General features: G+C 38.6%; 1 protein-coding gene across 6 annotated transcripts in view; it reads left to right on the top strand.

The window, feature by feature from the left end:
* Nucleotides 1-11,680, top strand: part of sox6 (SRY-box transcription factor 6) — a 138,957-nt gene that overhangs the window by 91,821 nt on the left and 35,456 nt on the right. For 5 of the 6 annotated variants that reach the window (XM_008405228.2, XM_008405227.2, XM_008405230.2 and 2 more), the window contains one exon: nt 6,814-6,937. In XM_008405228.2, the coding sequence (XP_008403450.1) occupies nt 6,814-6,937 (124 nt within the window). The remainder of the gene's footprint in view (nt 1-6,813; nt 6,938-11,680) is intronic. The other variant, XM_017304046.1, reaches the window with a different exon arrangement.

Genomic DNA, 11,680 nt, shown 5'->3' on the forward strand with positions numbered 1-11,680 from the left:
ACCCCACCGTCATGTGGACAATCAAATCATGTAAATTAGGGCTGGTGTCATATTTTGGTCTAAATAATAATAAGAGCTTTCCCTTCTATTTTAAATACATTGAAGAAATATTTTTTGCAGACATTGGTAATATATTACACATGCGATGCCAAGTCCGCAGAGAGCAGATTATATTGCAAATATTTTGTAAAAATAAAAAAAAATCCAAAGATATTCCAAACCTTAAGCTGACTGTATTTCGCAAGCTTGATACGGTTAAATCCCTCTATTTCCCTCTCCCCAAACCAAGTTTAAATCACACTAAAATACCGGTTTATCTGACTGTCCCATGTCTAATGTTCTTTACCACCTGACTGAGGCTACTGGAGAACAGCTCTGAGGGAATTTACTTATTCCCACAGCTGTATAAGCACATAGTTAGGTTGTATTCGCAGGACAATAACACAGACCATTGATCCCCATCTGTTTGTAACAACTAAAAAAGTTGATGTCAAGTCAGGAAGAAAATTCTGTTATAGGTATTCTTTATTGACATTGTGTAATGCTAGATTTTGTTGTGTTGTTTTTTCCACAAGATTATGGAAACTAAGCGCTCTCGTCACCTACATCAGCCTTCACAACAAAGTCTATGCTTTACTATTTCATCTACAGCAATATTTAATAAATTAGAACGTCAGTGAAAGGTTAATTCACTGCAACAGCTCAGTTCACAAAGTGAAACGTCTTAAATAGGTTGAATAAACACACGCTAATGTTTTCAATCTGTTTTCAATTCTTTTCCTGTTAATTATGATAATTTTTTCACATACAATAGTATTTAAACAATACTTCTCACAAATGTGGGCTTAATAAAAAAAAATAATTTTAATATCTGCTTAAAGGTTCTTTTCAAAAGGAACTTTTAATCTGACTAATAACCAGCCTCATGGGTATACATATTCTAATTTATTGAGTATGTCGTTATATTTCATTTTCCATCTCGGATGTGTGTCCACTAACACTGCAGGGCAACCAGGCCAGTACACTTTTTGCCTAGACCCACATGCAAGGCACAAACACACACATACACAGATACATGAAAATAATAAAGTTTAATTTTACATTTTAAACACACATTTTCAGTAGTTTTACCCAGGATTTCAGAAAACATCGGAGACGTCGGCTACAGAGGAGAGATTTGTGATGTGGGGTGTTTTGGTGTGTCAAAGGGTTGCACAATCCTGCCTTCAAGTTTCTGTGTACATAATGTAGACATATTGAACTGACGGTTGTCCAAAACAGATTGTTGTGCTGTTGAAGGAATTAGTAACAAGTGGTGGTTCCCTATGGATCGCCTTATTTCTTCTGAACGTTTGTTGCATTTCATCCCAAGCAGCTTTTAGCACTACAAACAGCGAATGTGCCATCTGTCTCCAGCCAAAACACACTGTGCCTACTTTTAATTTAGGGGTATGTGCTCAACCCCAACAATTTGCAGAAAAAAAACTGGAAGTTTTTCTTACTTGTAGGTAGTCTTTGACTTTTGAACAAACGCCTATAAAAGGTTTTCTTGTATCTTGTTTTTTTTTTTTCTCTCTCTCTCTCTTGATGATAAAAGGTCGGAGACTTCATCAAGACAAGGGCCCTTTGTTGGTGACCTGAGTCTCTCCAGTGCATTTGCCCTCCCTATTCTAATTTCCAGAGCAGACAAGCAGGAATAATGCCCTTCAGTTGAGTGGGTGGTAATATGAAGACCTTCATTCAGAAGCAGGAGTCTGGAGCATCAAAGTCTGCTTCAGATCTATTGATCTGTACGTCTGATTACCATTAGTTACAGACAAATCCAAACACCATCACATATTTGATCAATGTATGTGTCTGCTGTGTGATCTGAGTGTTCAGCGTATGGCAATGAGCGAGCAAGTAGCAAAGCAGCAATGCGTGCTGAAAGAACTGCTGATTGTTGGGTTGGAGGGAAGAAAATCCTTAGGCAGAGTATTCAGCAGAATTGCTTCCACTGTGGATTTTTTATTTATTTTTTTCCTGTTAAGGCTTCTGTTCAGTGTACACTCAGCGGGCTGTACACAGTGGCGAATGTTAAACATATCCCGCTGTTAGTGTCAGCTTTGGTGTGTGAGCTAGAAATGGGGTGAAGCCAGACTTGCCATGGAGCTCAAGATCATTTTTGTTTTAAATTGTTCACAAAAGGTCATTTCTTCTCACCTCCAATTGGTGTACAGCTCTGTAGGGGCACACGAGGAGGAAAGGGCGAGGGGTGGGGGTGGGGCACGGGTGTGAACCATCAGCTCTTACACCAACAGCTGGAGTCTACCCTCCCTAGGTGAAATCTTTTAACTCCGCCAGCAGAAAATGTGAAAAAGAAATGCAACAAGGGATCTAACAGCCTCTAAAAATTATTTTTTTCTTATTAAAATTAGATTTTAATGAGATTTCAGTACTCTTAAATAGAAGAGAAATCTGTCATCATCTAAACGTGGAAACATTTTTTTTCTAAAATCCCTCAAAAGACCTTAACTTTTACAAGTCTCATGGATGCAAATCATACAGATTTTGTTTGAAGGGTGTGCAAAAGGTGCCAAGTAACATATAATCAGTCTTATAAGAAATCAGTTACTTTAAAGCTAACAACTATTCTCCTGACAAGGACAATACTATTCCTGTCCATACTAAGTGGTGTTAATAAGAAGGAAAAAAATTCTAAAAACTGATTTTACATTGATTGCATATCCTACAGTACATAGACAACTTGGAGCAGATCAGTACATGTGAGTGCAAAATGGTTCAGATGGAAAAAGCCCTCCTGTGTTCCTTGTAGAGGCTGTAACAGACAGGGAGGAGCATGGGTGTTGACAGAGTCCCAAGTGAGCACTGTAATTCGCTGTACATCTCGATTTGCACTGAGCGTTTAAGTAGTTGCTGGGATTCATGGTGTAAAGTGCACCATGCATAAAAAAATAAAATATTAAACCCCATTTTTTTCATGAACATTCATTCCTTTAAACATTTCATTTCAAAATATCTTATTAGAAGTGAGACTAAATGTTTTTTTGGTTTTTTTTGTAATACAGCAGAGAAAATAAATATAGACCATGTCAGTGTTTTTATCAGAAAATGTGATTTTGGAAAAATGAAAAAAAAAAAATAAATAATAATAATAACAGAAGTCCGTTATTAGAAAATTGCAATGTTTCGATAGACTTGCTTGTGGTTATCTTAAGTAAAATTTATTGAATAGAAGGAATTTGGCTTTAACTGAATTTCACGTTTTTGTGCTGTTTTCAGAGTTGTCAAGTTTAGGATTTTTACATTTTTGGGGGACAATGTTACTATTCAAATAAACAGAAAAGAGTGAAGAAAAGAGATTTGGGGCATTTTTTTTTTCAGCCAATTAATTACATGTGTCATTAAAATAAGTGCACAGTTTGTCAGAAAAAAAACAAGCTAGGAGATAATGAATTCTACACAAAGCAATGAATAAAGAACAATTTGTGATTTTCTTTCATCTTATAAAAACATATCTCCTAGTTGATTACTGCAAAGTCTCCCACTTAAACTAGATGGCTAAGCTGACTCTATTTATCAAAAAGCAGCATCTCCTCGAGAGGGAAACAGATTGCACGCTGGCCTGCTACAGACTTCATCAGGTCATCTGAATTGATGATACATGTAGCAAGGCGGCTGAGTTCCCCCGGAAACCTCTGTTGGAGAGCGTGCTGGCGGAGACGGGGGCCTCAGCCAAGTCTGTCTGACTGATCACTACAGATGCTCCTCTTCAAGTATTCCGAGTCAGATCCTTAGTGCTGGGTCTTGAGGGACAAACAATAGCACCTGTTCCTCATAAGATAGCCCATTCATGTATCTTTAATGAAGCCTGGGGGCAGATGGTGTGAAATGACATTATCCAGTGCTTAGCAGTGCTAAGACAAAGGAAGAGCAGTGCCAGCACAACAATGCTCCTGTTTTTTATGAGGAGAAGGGAGGACGCTGCCCGAGTGCCACCCCGCCGCCCCCCTCACATCTGCTCCACTTCACTCTCCAACTCTTCAAGATCATCTTGGCAATAGAAATGTCCTGGGCACACAGCCCACATGAAGATGAACTTGAGGGTAACTCTTAAAGGCGAGGGAGGGTTGGACTTGTAGAAACCGAGACATAGCGGAGGCCACATACATTCTCCATCTTCCCCTATGTTTTAAAATATATTTTTCTTTTACTTTTGCACTCAGGATTATCCAATAAAAAAAAAGAGTCTTAATGAAAACATTGTAATCTGCTCTGACAGCTCTTAATTGACAGCTCAAGTAACCTCCGGTATTTGTTGACACCCTGAAGTTCCTCAAAAATCTGATTTGCTTTTTTTCCCTGACATTAGTGGCTGTAAATTAAACTTTAATGCCCGGAGCTCATTACTGCAAATCACAGCCATTCACAGTCAATGCATTTATTTCCCCTCCAGCGCGCTTCTCCTCTCTGTCTTCGCCTCAGCGGATGTTGTACATTCGCCTCCATATTTTAAAATAATAACAGTAATAAAAGCTGATATCCCAGAAGAAATTGTCTCACTTAAAGTTTATCATTTAGTGTTACTGGAGAAAAATTCATCCATGCATCAGACGCTTTGAGTGGAAATCATTCAGTATACAGCAGCACGGCTTTCTGTAGAGGTTTGCTATGTTTGCTTATGTGGTCACATTTGACCTTTCACATGATTGCAATCATTGACAGTGTATCCTTGGGTGCTGTTTTGTGTGCTTTTCAGCACATGTGTATATTAATAGTACCCAAAGTAGTTAAAGACAATCCATTAAAACCAGACGACTTCATCTATTTAATTTAGTTTAGTTAGGTAAAAATGAATAAATTATTGCTTTAATTTATTGCCAAAGATTTTTAGCCAATTCCTAAAAAATGTTACTGCCACGTGACATTTTTAGCTATAAGGATAGAGACAAGGGGGCGCTTTTATGCCCGTTAGCTAGTGTATGTACAGCTCTGGCTGCTTAAACTGTTCAAACAGAGACAGAGCAGGGCTGTGTTCCCCAGTGTCCACTCCCCCTCCATAATCCCTCCTGCCCTGCCCCGCCTCATGTTGTGACATTAATTATTGTGTTTTTCCATATGTTCCAAACATGCAAGGCCAAACTCCATCTTTCATTCGTCCAGCTTGGAAACTTGGCCAACCAGTCCCTTTGAAGATTGTTTTCGAAGGATATTTGTCACAGACTCCTTGAGGCATTTATTTTTCTTCATCGGCAGCAAATTTTGTAGAATTACTTTTTGAAGTATTGCATACACTTTTTTTTAACACTTCTTTCTCACAACTTCTGCACTTGCACTTTTGCAAAAGCTCAGTAGACATAAAATGCCTGTGTTTATTTAGTTTTCAGTCTAGCTTTGCACCTCTGGACAAATCAATAAAGTTGTCTTTAGTGGGTTTGGCTTGCTAGCTGCGAGATAAACTGGGTGCAAGTACTCCCATAAGAAAGAGTCCACAGGGGTGGAGGGGGGGTGAAGCTGCACAGGCTGACAAAGTGGAGTTCATAGCAGACTTCAGCCAGAACGTGGGACAGGTTGATTTCATGCCCCAATGCAGCGGCAGTAATTGCACCCAGACCGGTTTTATTGCGAGTTGATTTTAAGGGGGATGAATGGGGAAACATTCTGTAAAGTGTTTATTTTGGGGGATGACCTTTATTAACCTATTTCCCAGTCTGGTTCCCCCGAGGTGATCTGGCTCGCTGCTCGATTAACCCTCGCAAGTCGGGGTAGTCAGTCTGCTCCCTGTCACAATGCTTCAGGAAGCTGAAAATGACAGAAAAATTGGACTCGCAACATGTTGGCCACACACACACACCACTTAGGGAAAATGAGCTACTCAACTATCCTTGACACACAAATGAAGAAGGTTTTTTATTATTATATTTCAATTACATTTCTTTGCAACTGGGCTGATGTTGAATCTCAATAAGCTAAATGCTGTTTTTTTTTTAATCCAAATATATTTGCTCTATACATAAAAATGAACAGTCCTAAGTCTTGTAAGATGAACATACATTCTTTAAAGAAAATATTAATAACAGGTGTTTGTAAAATACACAAAATGAATTGCAAAATATAGCTTAAGAATATGCTTGCATGAAAAGAAATGTAAACAAAACAGGCTGTATTTTAACAAAGTAATTTTTTTAATTTTTATTTTTTCCTTTTTGTAACATGAATTTTATGTGGAATCTTTATTTAGCTGACCTAAGATGAATCCTGCATTCTTGATGGTGTGTAGCTGTGATTGAAGTCTGAGATGTAGCTTGGTCCTTGGCCGTGAAGAGCTTTCTATGTAAGAAAGAGCTGGTATAATTTGCTAGATTTATTTCATTGGTTTGCCTTCTTATTGAATGATCATTTGGAATTGTGTAAGTAGTTTCCATGAGTTTCCATTGGGAGAAAGGTGTGTGTTTATACTGGTAGCTCTTTCTCTGAAGTGGTGAAGTAATCCTGTTAATAACTGTAGATATGTTTTGTAGCGCCTCTCGTAAGACTACTGTACTCTGCTGCTCTCCGTTCTTCATTCCTCCCAGCAATGTGACTTTTCAGGTCCTTTGATGTACCAAGGTGAAATTGCGGCCTGGATTAAGAACAGGCGTAGCTCGGCCAGGTATTGTGCAAGCGCACGAGCGCCGTCGTTGCCACGGAGCCCCTTGTCAGCACGCGTTAGGAAGAGCTGTGATCTAGCCTCCCCCTCTGTATGCTCCACGTTTGTGTGTGCCATGGCTGTGCTCGGGGCCCCTCTCTGATCTCTGCTCCCTATCTGTTCAGCAGGTCCAGGGTCACATGCCTCCGCTCATGATCCCCATCTTTCCACACGACCAACGCACTCTAGCAGCAGCAGCTGCCGCCCAGCAAGGCTTTCTCTTCCCTCCTGGAATGTCTTATAAGCCAGGTATGCTTGTTAATTAAGTCGTCGTCTTCTTCTTCTTTTTTTTTTTTTTGCTCATATATTTATACGAAGGAATTAATTTTAATCTGAAAGTTTATGGCTAATTTACAACGCAATGTAAATATATTTATAAATCACATTTTAATTAGTTTTTTTTTTGATAGTTCACAATTATGCCTTGTGTGTGTCTAAAAGAAAATGATATATGCTTTTCAACATTTTTATAACAAAAAATCTGAAAAAAGTGTGGGGTACATATGCATGTATATTTATATGTTGCATGTATATTTATATTTATACGTTGCTCCCCTGAGGCTTAGAGACCCCTTTAAGCACAATTTCAGCTTCAAGTTTTTTGGGGTTATATCTTCCAGTTTTGCACATCTAGAAACTATTTGTTTTGCCCATTTTTCTTTTCCAAACAGCTCATGCTCTCCCAGATTGGATGAAGAGCCTGAATGACTATCAGCTCTCTAGTATTTTCAAAGATTGTTGATGCAATGTAGGTCTGGGGCATTCTAACATATGCAAATGCTTTGATCCAAAACATTCCTCTGTAGATCTGGTTGGCACCCCAGTGTCAAATCAACTGTAGCCTTTAAAGCATTTCTTACTGAATTGTCCTGTATTTAGTTTTCCCGTCATCTGTGACCATAATATTTAGGATGGGGATAACCACAGCACCTTCTTCCACATGTTTGTTGTTGCGGCATACAATGTGTTGAGGGTTATAACCTAATTCTGTTTTTTTACAAACTGTCTCCTGTGACTGATGATCTTAACAATGATGTGCAGAAACAAAACAATGCTGACATATTGGCAACTTGGGAGTATTTTTTTAAGGTGTTTATTGTAGTCCCAATGAATACAGGAAATAAACCCGCCTTTAAAACATCTAGTCACCCAAGCATTAAAACACCCTTTTGCAGAATTATATACTTGTAAAATTCAGTAATTAGTGATAAGGTATTAGGTTGATACTTTATAGATAATTTAAGACCATATTACCTTTCATGTGAAACTGTGTTCCTTGCAAGTAAAGGCATGCCTAGTTCTTTCCTTTCTTCTTTTGAATCAAGAAAAAAAAGAAGGCGCACGTCTTTTGAAAAAAAAGAAAAAAAGAAAAAGGCTTTTTATTGTCAGTACATGTTGATTGATGCCTTGTTTGATGCCTTGTCAAAATATGTTAAAGTCATACTAAAAAGTAAACTTGTTACACAGCATTACATTTTTTAATTCAAAATACAATAACAACAAATGACTTCTGATTAATTTGACCTCAACACATGCTAGTAGAGTGAGATCATAACGAGGAGCTATATACAAACAAAAACATTTTTGTTGCTTAAAAAAAAAAAAAAAAAAAGAACCAGTCATTAGTCAGGTTCAAAACAGAGCATTAAAAGGTGTGGTAGAGCAGGTAATGAATTAACTATAGCAAGCCTGCATGAAACGAAAGTCAGCTATTTTGGAACTATGGAGCCATGACAGCTAAAAACAAAGTGCCTGAGGGAAGTCTTTCACCACTTTGCTTTTCGCAATACATTTGACACCGAAAATGTTTTAGCTCAAATAACAAGAGCTATTTGGGAATCATGGTCAGGGGTCACAATGTGTAAGTTTGCTGCATAATTCATGAGTTCATGATGAAATAGCAAAGAGGGTCAGAAAACGTTTTTAGTCAGAGGGCCTTTTCTTTCACGACTTTATTATTTCCACATGGCAGACAATGTTATCGCCAACCATCTGCAGGGTGTACAGGGTGCTGCTGTGCTCGTTCTCTATGAAGTGGACTATAAGGTGCTCTAATCTGATGTTATCATTATGAGACAGCTCACAGGGGCAGCCCCTTATGGCTCCCCTAACCCTGTGGTGCTATCATAGTGAAAGAGTCATTCTGGCACCATGGAAGAAGGTCATCACCTCCTGCACTAGCTGTGCTCAACGACCTGATGTTGCATGGTGGACAAGCACAGTCATAAAGGCGCCAAGTCATCTTTTAAACAAATAGATGCCAAATTGGACTTTTTCAGTCTGTTTTCACTGACATGGCGGCACTTGGTCTCTAGCAGTCCTGCAGAATAGGCTCAAATTTCTCGCCTATTTTTACTCATAGACATCCTTATGAGTTGTATCTTGCTATTCTGTGTTGTAACTTGTCACATTTAAACTTACGTTGAATTTCTTTTAAGTTATCATTAGATTTTTTTTAAATACTGCAGCAGTTGCGGTTTCTGATAAAGGAAGTATGGCCCTTTGCCCAGGGTGCGACAGTTTTAGATGGTAGTAAAGTAATTAAAATTAAACCACAAAAAAATTCAGTTGCTTTTTGGCATGTTAGTCAAAGAGGAGTGTGGTACTAATCTGTTTTTTTCTAAGAGTAGGCACTGTAAAAAAAAACTAAATACACACCAGTGTGTTAAATATGCTGGAGTATCTGATACAAGTTTCTTTATCAGTGCTGAATGACGGCCATTTCACATTTTTTCTAAAAGCCTGGATTCGAATTAAGCATCACCGAAAAGACATTCTTTAAGACAGCATGAAATTCATTCAAACTTTATCCTTTGTGTGAAGATAAAATATACTTTTCTCTGCTTTTAAAGCTTCAACACAAGTTAGATTGTGACAAGCATAATATCTACAATACATGAAGAAATGAAACCAGAGCCAAATATGTTTAAAACAATTCTTCAAAACGTCTACTGGCTTTGCAAGACCTTAGGAAAAGCATAGTTTCCAAAAAAAAGTTAAATAATTAAAATACATCTGAGGACGTAGAAGGAAGAGCTCACCCAGCAGGACATCCATGCTAGAATTGCTGATATATTGCAGTATGGCTTTCATTTTTTTACAGCTTACAATATAAATTGAGTTAGAAAAAGTTACATTGTAAAATAGCTAGAAAATAATGTAAAAATCCTTATACTGTTTTTATACAAAGTGGTTTAGCAATTTAAAGTTAATGCTAGTGGAACCAAAGGTATTATTATGTTTCAGGTTTTGAGTCCTCCAGCCAATGTTTCCCAGCCCTGGTCCTCAAGACACACTGTCCTGCATGTTTTAGTTGTTTCCCTGCTTCAACACACCTAATTTCAATTGATTGTTGATTAACAGGTGGCTTTTACTAAACTGCAATCGTCTGAATCAGGTTTGTTAAAGCAGAGAAAAAAAAAACATGCAGGGTAGTGTGCGTTGGGAAACACTGTTCTAGCCTATTCTTCATGACTTGATTTGACCCTAAGGAAGGCTTCAACCTCATCTGTCAGCTCTCAGCAGATCTATGACTTATGTTTTATGGCACCACTTGAACCTAGAAATATAGCAATGGCGTCACCTGATCTACTCCCCCACTCTTCCACCGTGGCATTTATAACCCAGGCGCTGTACATGAAAACATCCATGTACATTTTAGAGAAAAAAAAAAATCCGTTTTTAATATAATTTCTTTACTTTATGATGCCAAGCTACAGTCTGGTTCCTCTGCACACAGACAGTTTGTACCCAAAAAACCCAGACCTTGTAACACCAGACCCCCCCCCCCCTAGCAGTCGAAAGGTGGCACATGACCCTTCCCAGGTTTCACATGACATCGAGAGACACCCAGCCATTTATTATCCCCCAATCCTACGTCACAGTCTGCAGAGAGCAAATGAAACAGAGAGAAAGCAATACTAAAAAGAGGAGGTGTGGAAATAACTACAGTCCACCCCCCTGTACATCTAACCTGGCACCATTTGAAACCACTTCTGTGTGTGATTTTATTTGGCACTAAATGGGGATTGAATTTCCATGGCCTGTATCACATTGTGCAGTGCTGTACAAGATTGCAGGGAGAGGCAGGCGGACGAGGGCAAAGTGAAAGAGAAGGTACATACATTTACCTTGTCTGTGGCTTAATGGCTCCATATGTTTGTGAGGAGAAGTGACAGGCAGAAGTGGGGTTTGAGCGAAGGCCAACAACCCCCCTCCCCGCTCCCACAGTGCACCTCACCACCTCCTCTCCCTCAGACACATGCCTCAAACCAACCTTTCCTGTATGATTGCTGTGCTGTGTCGGTAGACGTGTTCTGTCCACTTCAGCACACTAGATCGAGTGTGTAAAAGTCTCAATATTGTTAACGATTTCACTTCTATTGAAGTTGTTTTCAAATAGCTGTCTGAAAAATGTTTTCATGGCGGGCCAATGGTAATAAAAGGAAGCACAGTTTTCCTTGTTACTTGATCATAGTGATAAGTGAGATAAGAGCATGTTTGAGTTTTTTTTTGCTTTCTTCATCCTTGTTGGGACACCATACACTTGTTCCAACCAGTTTGCAGACATGCGCTTTCGCTATGCTGCCAAAGAAATCAGTCAGAAACAAACAATGTGTTGAACAATAGCCAGCTGTAAGTGTACAGCTGTGGGAACTGCCTGAGAGAACATGCCTTATGTTTTCACAAACCGACTAACTGAAATCCAGGGAAAATGTTATAGTGCCTGCAGAAGTGTTCAGACTCCTTGAACCTTTCCAACCTCAAGCTTTAATGTGTTTTATTAGGATTTTATATAGTAGCGGAATTAAAATTATACATATACTTTAGGTAAATATAAACCTACATACACACACATGCATATTTATATATACACTGCTCAAAAAAAGTAAGGGAACACTTAAACAACACAATATAACTCCAATTAAATCAAACTTCTGTGAAATCAAACTGTCCACTTAGGAAGCAACACTGATTGACAATGGGGACCCT

This window comes from Poecilia reticulata, linkage group LG3 (assembly GCF_000633615.1).
Source record: "Poecilia reticulata strain Guanapo linkage group LG3, Guppy_female_1.0+MT, whole genome shotgun sequence".
Taxonomy (NCBI): domain Eukaryota; kingdom Metazoa; phylum Chordata; class Actinopteri; order Cyprinodontiformes; family Poeciliidae; genus Poecilia; species Poecilia reticulata.